Source organism: Grampus griseus (assembly GCF_964374135.1).
Source record: "Grampus griseus genome assembly, chromosome: X".
In the NCBI taxonomy this organism is placed as follows: domain Eukaryota; kingdom Metazoa; phylum Chordata; class Mammalia; order Artiodactyla; family Delphinidae; genus Grampus; species Grampus griseus.
Window position 1 is genome coordinate 78,465,773 of NC_138999.1, and position 21,342 is coordinate 78,487,114.

The 21,342-nt window shown below is 38.6% G+C and overlaps 1 protein-coding gene across 8 annotated transcripts in view; it reads left to right on the plus strand.

The window, feature by feature from the left end:
* Nucleotides 1-21,342, plus strand: part of PCDH11X (protocadherin 11 X-linked) — a gene marked incomplete at both ends in the record, with an annotated part of 706,845 nt that overhangs the window by 310,987 nt on the left and 374,516 nt on the right. For 6 of the 8 annotated variants that reach the window (XM_082680816.1, XM_082680819.1, XM_082680817.1 and 3 more), the window contains one exon: nucleotides 19,401-19,481. The exons of the other annotated variants lie outside the window; for them this stretch is intronic. In XM_082680816.1, coding sequence (XP_082536942.1) covers nucleotides 19,401-19,481 — 81 coding nt within the window. The remainder of the gene's footprint in view (nucleotides 1-19,400; nucleotides 19,482-21,342) is intronic. 8 annotated transcript variants of the gene reach the window in all.

The following is a 21,342-nucleotide window of genomic DNA, read 5'->3' on the forward strand; positions in this document are numbered from 1 at the left end:
ACCCTTGAAGACAATTTCAAAATAGCTGTTTGCTTTTGGCAGAACCCTTGGAATCCTTATGGATAAATTAATATATTCCTCACAAATTACTCCCCTCTTTTTGTCACATTTTGCTTAGGGCTAACTACAACCAGAAAGAGGGTCGGCATATTCTTGTGCTGCCAAACTCATTCTGAGGGACTCAGACAAGTCTGGAAAATAGTGGATATGCCAATGGAATAATCCAACACTGTTTTCCTTAGGCCCTCATCATTTTAGCTTTGATGATAGTGGTTATCCTAGAAAAAATAATCTTAAAATAACTTTTAGTTTATATTAACCTGTGTTAAATCTTTTCTACACCATTCCATCCACCACTATCAAATGTGTTCTTTACTTTTAGAAACCCATGTCTCTTAACACCAGTTTGCAAGTAAAAAGCAAAATAAACAAAGCAAAAAAAGATCCAAACAATAAAGACATAAGGTCATAGGACATAAGGTGTTCCAAATCCACAATGTACTATCTATACCAGAATGCTGATGAACATAGGTTTTCATACCATTTAAATTCTGACAAATGTGTCCCATTGGTCATGTGGAAAGGAAACATAGTAAATTGTGTATTCCTGGCCTAGCCTCATCTTCCAAAAATATGCTATAAATTTAATCTGTGAGTTTATATGGGAACACTTTACTCTGAATAACTTATTAGGAAATTTTAAATTTGTCATATTTCTTCAAGCATGTAATGTATACAGTACTTTTAGGAGACAATATTTTAAGAAGACTTGAAAATTTTAAATCAAAACCAAATAACAAACTCCATCTTTAAATTTACTCAATCCAAACCCTCTCCTTCTTGCCACAATCCAAAAAAATTTCACTGAATTCTAAGCAAATTTACACACATTGTATAACATGTTAATAAGTCAATTCATTTAAAAGTCTTCAATAGTCAGTTTGGCTTTGTCTATCTTTAGGTATTCATAAATATGATTAATACTCGTTCTCAGATTTTGAAGATTTCGGGAAATCTCCAGTTCTGTAAACCAACGTGGTTTTTGGAATGCCAAGTAAATTCACAGATAATTTATTTTTATGTGACTAAAAGGAATTTATCTATAATCAAAAGCGGTTTCTCCCAATTAGGAGTTATGCAATAATTGGAAAAATAAGGAATAATTAAGGTCTACCTCTTCCCTGTTCCCTCAACCCTCAATCAACACATTCCTGTGCTATTTATTGTAGCACTTGGTAATTTTAATTTTTCAAATATACAAAAACCTTTTCTAAGTAATTGGAATTACTAATTTCAAAAATGTTGAGGGCTTCCCTGGTGGCGCAGTGGTTGAGAGTCCGCCTGCCGACGCAGGGGACACGGGTTCGTGCCCCGGTCCGGGAAGATCCCACATGCCGCGGAGCGGCTGGGCCCGTGAGCCATGGCCGCTGAGCCTGCGCGTCCGGAGCCTGTGCTCTGCAACGGGAGAGGCCACAACAGTGAGAGGCCCGTGTACAGCAAAAAAAAAAAAAAAAAATGTTAAGATGAAAAGAGAGAGGGAGAGGGAGGGAGAAAGAGAGAGAGAGAGAGAGAGAGAGAGAGAGAGAACCACATGGGGGATGGCTGTAGAAGGTTTCCACTTCGTGTGATTAGGGTAGATATATCCATAACAGTTCAAGTGAACAGGATACTTATAAGGTGCCAGGCACTTTAGTAACTCAGTAAAATACAGTGATCCTAAGAGGCTCATATTATACTAATTTCCCAGATGATAAAACTGAGAGTCATCTTTAATTTGACAGAATTCGTAAACCTAGTAGATGTAGAGCCACATGCAGATTTCAAAGGCCCTGCCTTTTCCACTATTGCACTGTAATGATGAGCAGATGTTAATTTTTTTTTTTTTCCCGGTACGCGGGCCTCTCACCGCTGCGGCCTCTCCCGTTGCGGAGAACAGGCTCCGGACGCGCAGACCCAGCGGTCATGGCCCACGGGCCCAGCCGCTCCACAGCATGTAGGATCTTCCCGGACCGGGAGCACGAACCCATGTCCCCTGCATCGGCAGGTGGACTCCCAACCACTGCGCCACCAGGGAAGCCTGATGTTAATTTCTTTTAAACACTTATCTTTACCTCCTCAGATATTGCCTACCACTTTGCTAATTGTAAGACAGAAAAACACACAGAAGGACCTTAGGAAACATTAAGGAGTGTAGGAATTAACTAAGGGATTTTATTCCTATTTCAGGAACTTTCTGGAGTGTATTCACTGCCAATGAAAATTGTTCCACGTTACTTACTATAAAAATTAAAAGTTGACATATTGTCAACACTTTATTTTTTAACATCTTTATTGGAGTATGATTGCTTTACAATGGTGTGTTAGTTTCCGCTTTATAACAAAGTGAATCCGCTATACAAATACATATATCCCCACATCTCCTCCCTCTTGCATCTCCCTCCCAACCTCCCTGTGCCACCCCTCTAGCTGGGAGACTATATATATATATATATATATATATATATATATATATATATATATATATATAAAACACATCTTTACTGGAGTATAATTGATTTACAACGGTATCCTACTTTCCGCTTTATAAGTGAATCAGCTATACATATACATATATCCCCATATCTCCTCCCTCTTGCATCTCCCTCCCTCACACCCTCCCTATCCCACCCCTCTAGGTGGTCACAAAGCACCAAGCTGATCTCCCTGTGCTATGCGGATGCTTCCCACTAGCTATCAATTTTACGTTTGGTAGTATATATATGTCCATGCCACTCTCTCACTTTGTCACAGCTTACCCTTCCCCCTCCCTGTGTCCTCAACTCCATTCTCTAGTAGGTCTGCATCTTTATTCCCGTCTTGGCCCTAGGTTCTTCATGACCAATTTTTTTTTAGATTCCATATATGTGTGTGTGTATGTGTGTGTGTGTGTGTGTGTGTGTGTGTGTGTGTGTTAGAATATGGTATTTGTTTTTCAATTTCTGACTTACTTCACTCTGTATGACAGACTCTAGGTCCATCCACCTCATGACAAATAATTCAATTTTGTTTCTTTTTATGACTAATATTCCATTGTATATATGTGCCATATCTTCTTTGTCCATTCATCTGTCGATGGACACTCAGGTTGTTTCCATGTCCTGGCTACTGTAAATAGAGCTGCAATGAACTTTGAAGTACATGACTCTTTAAGAATTACGGTTTTCTCACGGTATATGTCCAGTAGTGGGATTGCTGGGTCGTATGGTAGTTCTATTTTTAGTTTCTTAGGGAACCTCAATACTGTTCTCCATAGTGGCTGTATCAATTTATATTCCCACCAACAGTGCAAGAGTGTTCCCATTTCTCCACACACTCTCCAGCATTTAGTGTTTGTAGATATTTGGGTGATGGCCATTCTGACTGGTGTGAGATGATATCTCATTGTAGTTTTGATTTGCATTTCTCTAATGATTAGTGACGTTCAGCATTCTTTCATGTGTTTGTTGGCAATCTGTATATCTTCTCTGGAGAAATGTCTATCTAGGTCTTCTGCCCATTTTTGGATCGGGTTTTTTGGTTTTTTTGATATTGAGCTACATGAGCTGCTTGTATATTTTGGAGATTAATCCTTTGTCAGTTGCTTCATTTGCAAATATTTTCTCCCATTCTGAGAGTTGTCTTTTGTCTTGATATGGTATCCTTTGCTGTGCAAAGGCTTTTAAGTTTCATTAGGTCCCATTTGTTTATTTATGTTTTTATTTCCATTTCTCTAGGAAGTGGGTCAAAAAGGATCTTGCTGCGATTTATGTCATAGAGTGTTCTGCCTATGTTTTCCTCTAAGAGTTTGATAATTTCTGGCCTTACATTTAGGTCTTTAATCCATTTTGAGCTTATTTTTGTGTATGGTGTTAGGGAGTGATCTAGTCTCATACTTTTACTTGTACCTGTCCAGTTTTCCCAGCACCACTTATTGAAGAGGCTGTCCTTTCTCCACTGTACATTCCTGCCTCCTTTATCAAAGATAAGGTGACTATATGTGCATGGGTATATCTCTGGTCTTTCTATCCTGTTCCATTGATCTATCTTTCTGTTTTTGTGCCAGTACCATACTGTCTTTTTTTTTTTTTTTAACATCTTTATTGGGGTATAATTGCTTTTCAATGGTGTGTTAGTTTCTGCTTTATAACAAAGTGAATCAGTTATACATATACATATGTTCCCATATCTCTTCCCTCTTGCGTCACCCTCCCTCCCACCCTCGCTATCCCACCCCTCCAGGCAGTCACAAAGCACCGAGTTGATCTCCCTGTGCTATGTGGCTGCTTCCCACTAGCTATCTACCTTACATTTGGTAGTGTATATATGTCCATGCCTCTCTCTCACTTTGTCACAGCTCACCCTACCCCCTCCCCATATCCTCAAGTCCGTTCTCTAGTAGGTCTGTGTCTTTATTCCTGTCTTAACCCTAGGTTCTTCATGACCTTTTTTTCTTTTCCTTAGATTCCATATATATGTGTTAGCATACGGTATTTGTCTTTTACTTTCTGACTTACTTCACTCTGTATGACAGACTCTAGGTCTATCCACCTCTTTACAAATAGCTCAATTTCGTTTCATTTTATGGCTGAGTAATATTCCATTGAATATATGTGCCACATCTTCTTTATCCATTCATCCGATGATGGACACTTAGGATGTTTCCATCTCTGGGCTATTGTAAATAGAGCTGCAATGAACATTTTGGTACATGACTCTTTGAATTATGGTTTTCTCAGGGTATATGCCCAGTAGTGGGATTGCTGGGTCATATGGTAGTTCTATTTATAGATTTTTTTTTTTTTGAAAATGGGCTATTTTTTTTTCTTTGCAGTACACGGGCCTCTCGCTGTTGTGGCTTCTCCCATTGTGGAGCAACAGGCTCCAGATGTGCAGGCTCAACGGCCATGGCTCACGGGCCCAGCTGCTCTGCGGCACGTGGGGTCTTCCCAAACCAGGGCACGAACCCATGTCCCCTGCATTGGCAGGTGGACTCTCAACCACTGTGCCACCAGGGAAGACTGCTATCTGTAGTTTTTAAAAGAACCTCTATACTGTTCTCCATAGTGGCTGTACCAATTCACTTTCTCACCAGCAGTGCAAGAGTGTTGCCTTTTCTCCACACCCTATCCAGCATTTGTTGTTTCTAGATTTTTTGATGATGGCCATTCTGACTGGTGTGAGATGGTATCTCATTGTAGTTTTGATTTGCATTTCTCTAATGATTAATGATGTTGAGCATTTTTCATGTGTTTGTTGGCAGTCTGTATATCTTCTTTGGAGAAATGTTTATTTAGATCTTCTGCCCATTTTTGTATTGGATTGTTTGTTTTCTTGTTACTGAGCTGCATGAGCTGCTTGTAAATTTTGGAAATTAATCCTTTGTCAGTTGCTTCATTTGCAAATGTTTTCTCCCATTCTGAGGGTTGTCTTCTGATCTTGTTTATGGTTTCCATTGCTGTGCAAAAGCTTTGAAGTTTCATTAGGTCCCATTTGTTTATTTTTGTTTTTATTTCCATTTCTCTAGGAAGTGGGTCAAAATGGATCTTGCTGTGATTTATGTCATAGAGTGTTCTGTCTATATTTTCCTCTAAGAGTTTGACAGCTTCTGGCGTTACACTTAGGTCTTTAATCCATTTTGAGCTTATTTTTGCGTATGGTGTTAGGGAGTGATCTAATCTCATACTTTTACATGTACCTGTCCAGTTTTCCCACCACCATTTATTGAAGAGGTTGTTCTTTCCCCACTGTACATTCCTGCCTCCTTTATCAAAGATAAGGTGACCATATGTGTGTGGGTTTATCTCTGGTCTTTCTATCCTGTTCCATTGATCTATCTTTCTGTTTTTGTGCCAGTACAATACTGTCTTGATTACTGTAGCTTTGTAGTATAGTGTGAAGTCAGGGAGCCTGATTCCTCCAGCTCTGTTTTTCTTTCTCAAGATTGCTTTGGCTATTCGGGGTCTTTTGTGTTTCCATACAAATTGTGATATTTTTTGGTCTAGTTCTGTGAAAAATGCCAGTGGTAGTTTGATAGGGATTGCAATGAATCTGTAGATTGTTTTGGGTAGTAGAGCCATTTTCACAATGCTGATTCTTCCAACCCCAAAACATGGTATATCTCTCCATGTATTTGTATCATCTTTAATTTCTATCATCAGTGTTTTATAGTTTTCTGCATACAGGTCTTTTGTCTCCTTAGGTAGGTTTTTTCCTAGATATTTTATTCTTTTTGTTGCAATGGTAAATAGGAGTGTTTTCTTGATTTCACTTTCAGATTTTTCGTCATTAGTGTATAGGAATGCCAGAGAATTCTGTGCATTAATTTTGTATCCTGCTACTTTACCAAATTCATTGATTAGCTCTAGTAGTTTTCTGATAGCATCTTTAGGATTCTCTATGTATAGAATCATGTTAGCTGCAAACAGTGACAGCTTTACTTCTTCTTTTCCTATTTGGATTTCTTTTAATTCCTTTTCTTCTCTGATTGCTGTGGCTAAAACTTCCAGAACTATGTTGAGTAAGAATGGTGAGACTGGGCAACCTTGTCTTGTTCCTGATCTTATTGGAAATGCTTTCAGTTTTTCACCATTGAGGATGATGTTGGCTGTGGGTTTGTCATATATGACCTTTTTTCTTTTGTGGAAAGTTCCCTCTATGCCTACTTTTTGCAGTGTTTTTATCATAAATGGGTGTTGAATTTTTTCAGAAGCTTTCTCTGCATCTATTGAGGTGATCATATGTTTTTTCTCCTTCAATTTTTTAATATGGTGTATCAAGTTGATTGATTTGTGTATATTGTAAAATCCTTGCCTTCCTGGGATAAATCCCACTTGATCATGGTGTATCATCCTTTTAATGTGCTGTTGGATTCTGTTTGCTAGTATTTTGTTAAGGATTTTTGCATCTATGCTTATCAGTGATATTGGCCTGTAGTTTCCTTTCTTTGTGACATCCTTGTCTGGCTTTGGTACCAGGGTGATGGTGGCCTCGTAGAAGAGTTTGGGAGTGTTCCTCCATCTGCTATATTTTGGAAGAGTTTGAGAAGGATAGGTGTTAGCTCTTCTTTAAATGTTAGATAGAATTTGCCTGTGAAGCCACCTTGTCCTGGGCTTTTGTTTGTTGGAAGATTTTTAATCACAGTTTCAATTTCTGTGCTTGTGAATGGTCTGTTCATATTTTCTATTTCTTCCTGATTCAGTCTTGGCAGGTTGTGAATTTGTAAGAATTTTTCCATTTCTTCCAGGTTGTCCATTTTATTGGCATAGAGTTGCTTGTAGTAATCTCTCATGATCTTTTGTATTTCTGCAGTGTCAGTTGTTACTTCTCCTTTTTCATTTCTAATTCTATTGATGTGAGTCTTCTCCTTTTTTTCTTGATGAGTGTGGCTAATGGTTTAACAATTTTATCTTCTCAAAGAACCAGCTTTCAGTTTTTTTGATCTTTGCTATCATTACCTTCATTTCTTTTTCATTTATTTCTGATCTGATATTTATGATATTTTTCCTTCTGCTAACTTTGGGTTTTTTTTTTTGTTGTTGTTCTTCTTTCTCTAATTGCTTTAGGCACAAGGTTAGGTTGTTTATTCGAGATGTTTCCTGTTTCTTAAGGTAGGATTGTATTACTATAAATTTCCCTCTTAGAACTGCTTTTGCTACATCCCATAGGTTTTGGGTCGTCGTGTCTCCATGGTCATTTGTTTCTATGTATTTTTTGATTTCCTCTTTGATTTCTTCAGTGACCACTTCGTTATTTAGTAGTGTATTGTTTAGCCACCATGTGTTTGTATTTTTTACAGATCTTTTCCTGTAATTGCTATCTAGTCTCACAGCATTGTGGTTGGAAAAGATACTTGATACGATTTCAATGTTCTTAATCTTACCAAGGCTTGATTTATGACCCAAGATATGATCTATCCTGGAGAATGTTCCATGAGCACTTGAGCAAAATGTGTATTCTGTTGTTTTTGGATGGAATTTCCTATAAATATCAATTAAGTCCTCTTGTTTAATGTATCATTTAAAGCTTGTGTTTCTTTAATTATTTTCATTTTGGATGATCTGTCCATTGGTGAAAGTGAAATGTTAAAGTCCCCTGCTATGAATGTGTTACTTTCAATTTCCCCTTTTATGGCAGTTAGTATTTGCCTTATGTATTGAGGTGTTCCTATGTTGAGTGCATAAATATTTACAATTGTTATATCTTCTTCTTGGATTGATCCCTTGATCATTATGTAGTGTCCTTCTTTGTCTCTTGCAGTAGTCTCTGTTTTAAAGTCTGTTTTGTCTGATATGAGAATTGCTACTCCAGCTTTCTTTTGATTTCCATTTGTGTGGAATATCTTTTTCCATCCCCTCACTTTCAGTCTGTATGTGTCCCTAGGCCTGAATTGGGTCTCTCGTAGACAGCATATATACGGGTCTTGTTTTTGTATCCATTCAGCCAGTCTATGTCTTTTGGTTGGAGCATTTAATCCATTTACATTTAAGGTAATTATCGATATGTATGTTCCTATTGCCATTTTCTTAATTGTTTTGGGTTTGTTCTTGTAGGTCTTTTCCTTCTCTTGTGTTTCCTGCCTATAGAAGTTCCTTTAGCATTTGTTGTAAAGCTTGTTTGGTGGTGCTGAGTTCTCTTAGCTTTTGCTTGTCTCCAAAAGTTTTAATTTCTCCATCAAACCTGAATGAGATACTTGCTGGATAGAGTAATCATGGTTGTAGGTTTTTCCCTTTCAACACTTTAAATATGTCCTGCCAGTCCCTTCCGGCTTGCAGAGTTTCCACTGAAATATCAGCTGTTAACGTTATGGGGATTCCCACGTATGTTATTTGTTGTTTTTCCCTTGCTGCTTATATTTTTTCCTTTTTTTAAAATTTTTGATACTTTGATTAATATGTGTCTTAGAGTGTTTCTCCTTGGATTTATCCTGTAAGGCACTCTCTGCGCTTCCAGGACTTGATTAACTATTTCCTATTTCCTTTCTCATATTAGGGAAGTTTTCAACTATAATCTCTTCATATATTTTCTCAGTCCCTTTCTTTTTCTCTTCTTCCTCTGGGACCCCTATAATTTGAATGTTGGTACATTTAATATTGTCCCAGAGGTCACTGAGACTCCTCACTTCTTTTCATTCTGTTTTCTTTATTCTGCTCTGCAGTAGTTATTTCCACTCTTGTATCTTCAAGGTCACTTATCCGTTCTTCTGCCTCAGTTATTCTGCTATTGATTCCTTCTAGAGAATTTTTAATTTCATTTATTGTGTTGTTCATCATTGTTTGTTTGCTCTTTAGTTCTTCTAGTTCCTTGTTAAACATTTCTTGTATTTTCTCCATTCTATTTCCAAGATTTTGGATCATCTTTACTATCATTATTCTGAATTCTCTTTCAGGTAGACTGCCTACTTCCTCTTCATTTGTTTGGTTTGTTGGTTTTTACCTTGCTCCTTCATCTGCTGTGCATTTCTCTTTCTTCTCATTTTGCTTAACTTACTGTGTTTGGAGTCTCCTTTTCAAAGGTTGCAAGTTCTTAGTTCCCGTTGTTTTTGGTGTCTGCCCCCAGTGGCTAAGGTTGGTTTAGTGGGTTAGGTAGGCCTCCTGGTGGAGGGGATAGTGCCTGTGTTCTGGTGGATGAGGCTGGATCTTGTCTTTCTGGTGGGTAGGTCCATGTCTGGTGGTGTGTTTTGGGGTGTCTGTGACCTTATTATGATTTTAGGCAGCCTCTCTGCTAATGGGTGGGGTTGTGTTCCTGTCTTGCTAGTTGTGTGGCATAGGGTGTCCAGCACTGTTGCTTGCTGGTCGTTAGGTTTAGCTGGGTCTTAGCGTTGAGAAGGAGATATCTGGGAGATTTTTGCCATTTGATGTTACGTGGAGCTGGAAGGTCTCTTGTGGACCAATGTCCTGAACTTGGCTTTCCCACCTCAGAGGTACAGCCCTGATGCCTGGCCAGAGTGCCAAGGGCCTGTTATCCACACGGCTCATAATAAAAAGGAGAAAAAAGCAAAGAAAGATCGAAAAAGGTAAAATAAAATAAAATGAAATAAAATAAAGTTATTGAAATAAAATATAATTATTAAAAAATTAAAAATTAATTTAAAATAAGGAAAGAAGAGAGCAACCAAATCAAAAAACAAACAAATCCAACAATAACAAGTGCTAAAAACTATACTAAAAAAAAAGAAAAAAGAAAAAGAAAAGACAGAACGCTAAGACAAATGGTTAAAGCAAAGCTATACAGACAAAATCACACACAGAAGCATATGCATACACAATCACAAAAAGAGAAAAAGGGAAAAAGTATATATATGGTTGCTCCCAAAGTCCATCTCCTCAATTTGGGATGATTTGTTGTCTATTCAGGTATTCCACAGATGCAGCGTACATTAAATTGATTGTGGAAATTTAATCTGCTGCTCCTGAGGCTGCGGGTATATATTTCCCTTTCTCTTTTTTGTTTGCTCAGCTCCAGGTGTTCAGCTTTGGATTTGGCCCCTCCTCTTCGTGTAGGTCGCCTGAGGGCGTCTGTTCTTTGCTCAGACAGGACGGGGTTAAAGGAGCGCCTGATTCGGGGGCTCTGGCTCATTCAGGCCGGGGGTGAGGGTGGGGTATGGATGCGGGGCGAGCCTGCGGCAGCAGAGGACAGCATGGCATGACGTTGCACCAGCCTGAGGCACGCTGTGTGTTCTCCCGGGGAAGTTGTCCCTGGATCACGGGACCCTGGCAGTGGCGGGCTGCACAGGTTCCTGGGAGGGGACGTGTGGATAGTGACCTGTGGTTGCTCACAGGCTTCTTGTTGGCTGCAGTGGCAGCCTTAGCATCTCATGCCCATCTCTGGGGTCCGCACTGTTAGCCGCGGCTCGCGCCCGTCTCTGGAGCTCCTTTAAGCAGCCCTCTTAATCCCCTCTCCTCGCGCACCAGGAAACAAAGAGGGAAGAAAAATCTCTTGCCTCTTTGGCAGTTCCAAAGCTTTTCCCGGACTCCCTCCCAGCTAGCTGTGGTGCACTAGCCACCTTCAGGCTGTGTTCATGCAGCCAACCCCAGTCCTCTCCCTGGGATCCACTGAAGCTGGAGCCTCAGCTCCCAGCCCTACCCGCCCTGGAGGGTGAGCAGACAAGTCTCTCGGGCTGGTGAGTACTGGTTGGCACCGAACCTCTGTGCGGGAATCTCTCTGCTTTGTCTTCTGCACCCCTGTTGCTGCACTCTCCTCCGTGGCTCTAAAGCTCCCCCCTCCACCACCCGCATCCGCCCATGAAGACGCTTCCTAGTGTGTGGAAACCTTTCCTCCTTCACAGCTCCCTCCCACTGGTGCAGGTCCCATCCCTATTCTTTTGTCTCTGTTTTTTCTTTTTACTTTTGCACTACCCAGGTACGTGTGGAGTTTCTTGCCTTTTGGGAGGTCTGAGGTCTTCTGCCAGCGTTCAGTAGGTGTTCTCTAGGAGTTGTTCCATGTGTAGATGTATTTCTGTTGTATTTGTGGGGAGGAAGGTGATCTCCACGTCTTACTCTTCTGCCATCTTGAAGCTCCCCTCTGCCAACACTTTTAACACAAAATCCTTCAAGTAAATATATCGTGGGCAAAAATAAGGATAAAATTTCACTTTGTATTTGTAAATGTTTGCCATAGTTTTGATGGATATTATTCCCATAGTAAGGATTTGGATTTCTTTTAAGGAATTAAATGAGAATGAGGGAAAAGTTTTATAAATATTATCACTAGAAGCATCACCCGCATACTTACCTGTCTTTAGGCATATATCATTGTGGTAGATATTACATAAGACTCTCCAAAAATGTCTTATATGCTAGTTTGAGAAGACTTTTTCCCTAACCTGTCAATGTGTCTAATATATGGCAATAAAATAACAAAAATCTATCAGTTAAATTCACTTGTAGTCTTTGGTAGCTAAAATAAAAAGATGATTGTGACAACTTAGAATGTCACATTTCTGCAAAATCTGAGATTCTTGGGTTTCTTACCATTACCAAGAAAATGGAAGCATACTTACCTTCCTAGTGGGAAACCTGCAACCTTTGAGAAAGAAATGTAATTGCTGAATCACTGAAGCTCCTCTGGATTCTCATTTTGCTAGATTTTGAAACAATAATGTAACGTTGAGACTAGTCAGAAATATCATGATCTTATTCTAACTATGATTTTCTTACCATTAGATTTAAGTGGCAATAAATATTCCCAAAAGGGAGAATAAAGGATGCATTCTGCATTTCACCCTAAAAGAATCACAGAATCAGTCTGGGTTTGCCTGACCCAGTAGTTTGGGGATTAGTCAGGTTAAGGTATGCAGTTAATATGTTAAGTCCCTGAATCTCAAATTCTGTGCGACACTGTCAGGAAAACATTTGGGAAGAACATTTAGAAGGCCTTGCCATATTTAGAAGTTTCAATCTAATTATCTTGCTTCATAAGCCTTTTTTGTGAGGCAGTCACAGTTGGAGAAGTGAATTTTATTCTTGTAGGTCACCTATTATTTTTTTAAAAAACTAAACCCTTTGGCCACTGAAAATATTTTCCAATTTATCACAAAAACTATATCACTGTGTATATTTTGGGCTATAATTCACATTTCTGTGAATGGAAATTTGGTTGAAAATTTCCTTACTTCTTGCCTGAGACAAAAAATTAGGGGAGATTTAATGCAGTTTTGGACATTTACTCTGAATTAGTGCTCCTTATTAGCCAGACTTTTCCCACATTCATAGATAAAGTCATTCAAACAGACTATAGACAACTTTTTAAGGCATAAAATTTCTGGATTCTGAAAGGTGAAATAAGATAAATGAACGTTTTATTTTTCTTTCATGTATGACTATTTCATTAGATCAACAGGGCATCACTGGTGAAATATTAGTGTCTAACGGATTTAATACATTTTTAAATAAAGTTGAATTCCCTTCCAATGTCTAAACTATGAACTAGTAATATCTGATAGATAAGAAGAGCCAATATCTATCCATCCTCTTGGAAGTATTATTATTTAATTTTTAGCAATAATAACAGTGACACTTCTCACAACTCTTTACGATCAACAGTAAGATGTACTTCTCACTTTTCACTATTGAGCACTGTCTTAATATGAACTGGATTAAAATGAGGTTTAAATCTGTAAAGACGGTGATTATTATAAAGCACTTTACTCTTTACTTGACAGCTTGACATCTGATTCCATAAAAGGGAAGATACATTTTGGTTCAGTATGTGGTGCATGTAAAGATACAGAAACATAGATCTGCATCTTATCTTTCAGAAGTCAATGATGAACCATATTTTGTTTTATTAAAAAGGTCAAGCATAGATTTTTTGAGCACTAATATTTCCTAGAACTGCCATTTCTCTCATTTGTATTATAGTTAATCCTCAGCAGTTCTGTATATTGGAGCTATATTATTAGACCATTTCTTACTTATTAGTATTAAAACTATGGGGTTTGGTGGAAGGGAGAAGAGTAATGGAAAGAACATTGTTAGGGGTGGGAGTATTATTTCACCTTTAAACTGTTATTTTTGTGTGCAATATAATTCAATAAACTTTTCCTAATATTTGAATATTGAAGCATATTATACAATAGAGATATTTAATAGTCAAAGTTAAATGGACAAGATACATCCACATAGCTTTAAGCATTTAACCACCTAATATACTATCCCTAATTAATTTAATGGACATTTGAATGTTGTCAGGCAGGAAAAATTTTACTCTGTCCTTCTAAGTTCTTCTGGCTGTTCTAAGAGTTAAAATGACTTGAGACAGATTAACAGGAGAAAATCAAAACAAAAATTTAATAACATATATACATGGGAGACGTCCCAGAAAACTGGATAACTCACCAAAATGGCTGAAACTCTCATCTGTGGTACGCGGGCCTCTCACTGCTGTGGCCTCTCCCATTGCAGAGCACAGGCTCCGGATGCGCAGGCTCAGCGGCCATGGCTCAGGGGCCCAGCCACTCCACGGCATGTGGGATCTTCCCGGACCGGGGCACGAACCCATGTTCCCTGCATTGGTAGGCGAACCCTCAACCACTGCGCCACCAGGGAAGCCTTGAAATGCTCATCTTAAATACCATCTTCAACTATAGACAAAGAAGGATGTTGGGGGTAGTGGTTTGGGTCTTTGATGCTGAGGAAGGCAATTGACATGGAGATGGAAAAGCAAATGTTTGGTAAACAAATTTTGCTGGGGCAAGCAGGGAGGATGGGACACAGAGTGGACTCTGATCTCTAGGCCCTGCTGAGTTTCCTCCACCTCACCAAGCTTATATTCTTTGAAAATATCTCTGGTGATAGCTCTATTCTGGGAATAGGCCCTTCATCTAAATGCTTTTAGGCAGTTAAGGGGGAAGGAACAAGAAAAATTTCCTGATCTTTCTGTTTCTTAGAAATAACCAGCCCAAATTAATCCTCATGTCAAAAAGATAAGTTTCGGGGTGGCAAATTTTGCTACCCTACAATGTGGCATGATACGTTTGACAGACTGACACACAGACAGACATAAAACTGCTCACAATTGACAGAAAATTTTAAAATCAGATTCGTAAACTGTGCATAGGAAATGCAACTCTAGTAGACTTGGTCTAAAAAATAAGGTTAAATCTGAGACCTGAGCACAAATCTGCTTAGAAACTATTGTAGCACAGGACACTTTACTCAAATACATTTGAGAATTTCATCTTTGCTTAGTGTATAACTATAAAATCACCAGCTGACTTTGCAAGTCCATCAGGAGTATGTGCTTAATTCACTTTCTCATACATCTGTCCCATCTTTCAGTTACATCTTCAGTCATATAGACCACAACCTGGATTTCCCTACCTTAGACCATATTGCTCTCTCTGCCAAAAAAAGTCTTCTCTTCACCCTCTGCATCTAGATTCTACCAGACTTTACTTATTTCATAGACTTGGTCATTAATTACAGTTATTAGTTTGTCTTTTCTTTTCCTCTAGATCAGAAGTCAACAAACTTTTTCTGTAAAGGGCCAGAGTAGCGTTGCTGAAACCTGACCTCTGTCACACCAAACTGAATCTTGGAGACAGAGTTTGGGGTGAAGTAGCAAAGAATAGCTTTATTGCTTTGCCAGGTGAAGCAGGCCACAGTAAGCTAATGCCCTGAAAACTATGTGTCCCAACCCATGGGGGCTTGTGAGGAGTTTTATAGTAATGGTTCAAGGGAGGCAGGGTTGCTGATAAGGATCAGGGTGCATGCAGGGCTTGCATTCCTTCAATCCAGGGATCATCTTGTATCACCGTGGTCTTGTGATGGGCTTCTGTGGTTCTTGAAGTTATCAAACTGTGACCTTTTCTCTGGAATGAAGAATGCTTCATCAAGTAGTTAACATCTTCCATTTGGTGAGGGTTTTAGTTCTGCAGAAGAGCTCAAAGATATTGTTATGTACATCCCTTGAGGAGGTAACAGGACCCTGCCCCAAAGCTGCACTATCATTTCTTGACTGCTCCTCCCTTGTCTCCCAATCCTCTCCCTTCCCTGGTTAACAACTGTTTGAACCTGCCCTTTGGAACTAGGGATGGTCTTGGAACCTGAATGAAGCTTATTTCCTACAAACAAGAAACAGGGGAGGCAGAAAGACTTTTGTGCCCAGGAGCCCCACAGGGTCCTGCTCAGTTTCAGTAGGTTTTATATATAACAAAAGAGAAACCAAATTCCCCAAAAATTTCAATTGATGATATTCAAACCATCAAATGTAATAATAATGAGTACAATGTTTTATGTAATAGAGGACTACTAATGAAATGAATGGTCTTGTATATCTGATCTCAGAAAATGTCTTTTCACACAGATAGGTACTGCCCAATACTGATATCAATCCACAAGCATATAGATTTAACTCAACATATCTATCCTTGGAAGGCATGTGAAGAGCTCTATTAGATTCTTTTCTTCATATCTGCCATTTAGCATGCCATTACATTGAAGATTAATCATTTCTAATTGACAGATAAAAGCTCCTCAATTCCATATTTATTGCAACCTATTGAAAATTTGAGTTTGTGCACAAATGGAAATTCTGCTTCTTGTTTTAACTTCTACAGGGCTGGAGTGTATAAAGTAACTTACCATTACTTGTGGCTCAAACAATTTTAGTTGTCATCAGAGTGACTTTACTGCAGTATAAATTTTGCATATAAGCACTCTTTTACCTTACAATTTTAGGTTGATTTATCAAACGTTATCAAGTTTTCAACAAAAAATAATTGCCAGCGTGATTCAGCATTCAATAATAGTGGTCAAGGGTACTTCTCATTCAGCAAAATTTCCGTCTTGGCTCTGAGCTCAAAAATAAACCTTTGCCACTTATAAGCCATCCAACTGCTTGTATGGTAAGGCAAGTCAGGATATTCAACTTGCAATTTTGACAAAAGTTCACAGAATGACAATGGTTCCATTAGCAATAGCGAATGAAGTTCACTATTGACACTCCTAGTTCAATAACACATGATAGACTCAAATATTTTGCACAAAGTACCTGCTGATGTATAATACAATAAACAGCCATAGGTTTTGAACACCTTATGTTTTCCAAAGCATTGTATATTTGTCCAGCTAAACTTTTTTTCTGTGCAACATATATTTCACTCACCATTAGTTGTAACACACCTTAACAGATCCCACATCAGGTTTTACTGAATTAGTGTTTTGTCAAATTCTTTGAAAATATTCTTACCTGTTCTGTTCCACACAGACAATTCATTCATAGAGGCTAATTTTTCAGTCTCTTCAAACTTGGTATTGCTTCCTCAAGCAAGTAACAGCAATTAAGCATTGTTGGTAACATCTGTTAACTCACAAAGGAAAAACACTGCATACCATTTTCCCTTTTTTTAAAAAAAAATACCGTTGCTGTTGCTCTCAATGTCCTCAACTTTTTGAGTAACTGTACTTGGTGAAACGCTAATAGTCTTAAGTTTGTTTTCTCTAGATGTATTTCTTTGCTTGCTGTAAGCAAACCCTGTTTAATAACTCACCATCAGTGAGTAGTTCTCTCTGCTTGGCTAACAAATTAGCTTTTCAGAAACTTACTTTTGTCACTCATTTTCATTTATTTTTGTGATGAAATTCTGCTATGATGAGACCTTTCATTTTAATTTTCGAATTCTTCTAACTGTTGCTTTCCTGTGAGTTGGAATATTGTGATGAGTGCTTAGTCTGTAATATTAACGTGCATTGCATTCTTTTTGTCACAGGTATAGTGTCATTGCAGAATAAACACAATTTGCCATTTAAATGATAACAAAATAATTCTTGCTCAACTGGGCCTTAAAAATGTGATGTTCCACATCTGACTGTCTCTCTTTTTTTTTTAAATTTTATTTTATTATTTTATTTTTTGCTGCATTGGGTCTACGCTGCTGTGCGAGGACTTTCTCTAGTTGCGGCAAGCATGGGCTACTCTTTGTTGCAGTGCATGGGCTTCTCACTGCGGTAACTTCTCTTGCTGCAGGGCACGGGCTCTAGGCGCGCGGGCTTCAGTAGTTGTGGCATGCGGGCTCCAGAGCGCAGGCTCAGCAGCTGTGGCACATGGATCCAGGTGCTCTGCGGCACGTGGGATCCTCCCGGACCAGGGATTGAACCCGTGTCCCCTGCATTGGCAGGTGGATTCTTAACCACTGCTCCACCAGGGAAGCCCTAACTGTCTCTTCTTTTTTTTTTTTTTTTTTTTTTTTGCGGTACGCGGGCCTCTCACTGCTGTGGCCTCTCCCGTTGCGGAGCACAGGCTCCGGGCGTGCAGGCTCAGCAGCCATGGCTCACGGGCCCAGCCGCTCCGCGGCATGTGGGATCTTCCCGGACCGGGGCACGAACCCGTGTCCCCTGCATCGGCAGGCGGACTCTCACCCTCTTCTTTTCTTGATTTGACATAATGGGCATGCAGGAATAATAAAAATATAAAAAATAAACTGTCATGGTAAGGCAATAGGAATGGGGCACTTAAAACTGTGTGGGAGGAAAAATAATTTTTCCTCCACCCTTTCAGATTCTTGGCTGAGACCCTCCCCCCAACCTCATAATAAAAGACAGATTAACAGGAGAAAAACAAACAAGTTTAATACCATGTATCCCTCCTGTATATGTGAGAGATACCCAGGAAATCTGAGTAACTATCTGAAATTGCCCAAGCCATCACCTTAAATACCATCTTCAGATAAAGGCAAAAGAAGATGTTGGGGGCAGGGGAGCCAGTTATGGGAGGCTATGAGGAAAAGCACAATAATCAAGGGTAAGATTGTTGTGCAGATTTAAGTCTGTTGCCTACTTCACTGAAAAATGTTTTAGAGATTTAGTCATCCTTCACTTCCTGGTACAGAGAGGGAGACACACTTACAAATGGAGATTTCCCTTATAAATGTAAATATCCTTTACAAAAGGGTAACTTTTCTTGGTTTTCAGAGCTTTTCTTATGTCTGCTGTTTCATAAAAATAATCAGCCTAAAATAATCCTTATGCCAGAAATATTTTGGGGTGGCAAATATGCTCTCCTTCAAAACCCTGTCAAGTAATAATTACATAACTCTAATTGGTAGTACACCAAACATCAGTATGAAGTCTTGAGAGTGTGACATAAGGTCTCTGTCACTGTTACTCTGTTCTGCTATTATAGCCCATGAGATTCCAACAGTCACTGAACTTGGTTTTCTTAGCTTCCTTGAAAAATTTCTCCCTTGGCTAGATAAAAGGATAACTTTTTAACCAAACCCTTTCCCCCATATACTAAAATCACATACATAGAAATGTGTAGAGTATACATTCAATATTTTTTAAAACAGAGAATATACTCTCTGTCCTGAAGAAAATAAAATGGATATAGACATCATCTTTTCAAAATCTTGATAATTATTCTGGGTTGGTATGCTAGTATCTCTATATTGGTTCATAAGCTTTTTGGCATTTATAACAACTGTTAAATATCTTTATATGATAGATAGCAAATTTGTGATGTGGTGGCATGCACAGGATAGATTTTAATTTCAGACACTGTAAATTTGCAAATACAAGCTGTTGAAGCCATTGAGTTGTAAAAGTATTGGACTGAAAGTCTCTCCAACTTAAATTTCAGCCATTTAAATGTTTTAAACTGCCCTCCACAATTGCACTCAAATGTTTAATGGAACTCTTAAATGTAACACTGGGTTATAAGCTCCATCGGAAAAGAAATTTCTTTTTTTTTTTTTTGTCTCTTGTTTATTCCCAGTACCTAGAGGTGTGCCTATCACATTGTAAGTCCTCAATAACTACAATGTCTAGAAAGAGATATTTACCCAGGCACTATTTTACTTACCTGTGTTTGATGCATGTGTGCATTGTACTATGTTTTCCACATTTAACAAACAAAAATACTTCTATTTTGTTCCCCTTGTAAAGCCAATGAAGGAGGTTATACGATCTCGCACACCCATGAAAGAGACAACTACTGTGGAAATCTGGACTCATCCCCAACCACAGGTATGAAAGGAAACACTTGATATTTCCCTTTACTTGATTTTTATGAATGTATAAAAACCATTCTTTTTTAAATTTTTAATTTTTTTATTTTTTAACATTTTTATTGGAATATAATTGCTTTACAATGGTGTGTTAGTTTCTGCTTTATAACAAAGTGAATCAGTTATACATATACATATGCTCCCACACCTCTTCCCTCTTGCATCTCCCTCCCTCCCACCCTCCATATCCCACCTCTCTAGGTGGTCCCAAACCACCGAGCTCATCTCCCTGTGCTATGTGGCTGCTTCCCACTAGCTATCTATTTTACGTTTGGTAGTGTATATATGTCCATGCTACTCTCTCACTTTGTCCCAGCTTACTCTTCCCCCTCCCCATATGCTCAAGTCCATTCTCTAGTAGGTCTGTGTCTTTATTCCCGTGTTACCCCTAGGTTCTTCATGACCTTTTTTTCTTTTCCTTAGATTCCATATATATGTGTTAGCATACGGTATTTGTTTTTCTCTTTCTGAATTACATCACTCAGTATGACAGACTCTAGGTCAACCCACCTCACTACAAATATCTCAATTTCATTTCTTTTTATGGCTGAGTAATATTCCATTGTGTATATGTGCCACATCTTCTTTATCCATTCATCCGATGAAGGGCACTAAGGTTGCTTCCATGTCCTGGCTATTGTAAATAGAGCTGCAATGAACATTTTGGTACATGACTCTTTTTGAATTATGGTTTTCTCAGGGTATATGCCCAGTAGTGGGATTGCTGGGTCGTATGGTAGTTCTATTTTTAGTTTTTTTAAGGAACGTCCATACTCTTCTCCATAGTGGCTATATCAATTTACATTCCCATCAACAGTGCAAGAGTGTTCCCTTTTCTCCACACCCTCTCCAGCATTTATTGTTTCTAGATTTTTTGATGATGGCCAATCTGACCAGTGTGAGATGATATCTCATTATAGTTTTGATTTGCATTTCTCTAATGATTAATGATGTTGAGCATTCTTTCATTTCTTTGTTGGCAATCTGTATATCTTCATTGGAGAAATGTCTATTTAGGTCTTCTGCCCATTTTTGGATTGGGTTGTTTGTTTTTTCGCTATTGAACTGCATGAGCTGCTTGTAAATCTTGGAGATTAATCCTTTTTTGCTTCAAATGCAAAATATTTTCTCCCATTCTGAGGGTTGTCTTTTGGTCTTGTTTATGGTTTCCTTTGCTGTGCAAAAGTTTTGAAGTTTCATTAGGTCCCATTTGTTTATTTTTGTTTTTATTTCCATTTCTCTAGGAGGTGGGTCAAAAAGGATCTTGCTGTAATTTATGTCATAGAGTGTTCTGCCTATGTTTTCCTCTAAGAGTTTGATAGTTTCTGGCCTTACATTTAGGTCTTTAATCCATTCTGAGTTTATTTTTGTGTATGGTGTTAGGGAGTGTTCTAAGTTCATACTTTTACATGTACCTGTCCAGTTTTCCCAGCACCACTTATCGAAGAGTCTGTCTTTTCTCCACTGTATATTCCTGCCTCCTTTATCAAAGATAAGGTGACCTGGTATATGTGCGTGGATATCTCTCTGGGCTTTCTATCCTGTTCCATTGATCTATCTTTCTGTTTTTGTGCCAGTACAATACTGTCTTGATTACTGTAGCTTTGTAGTATAGTCTGAAGTCAGAGAGCCTGCTTCCTCCAGCTCCACTTTTCGTTCTCAAGATTGCTTTGGCTATTCGGGGTCTTTTGTGTTTCCATACAAATTGTGAATTTTTTTGTTCTAGTTCTGTGAAAAATACCAGTGCTAGTTTGATAGAGATTGCATTGAATCTGTAGATTGCTTTGGGTAGTAGAGTCATTTTCACAATGTTGATTCTT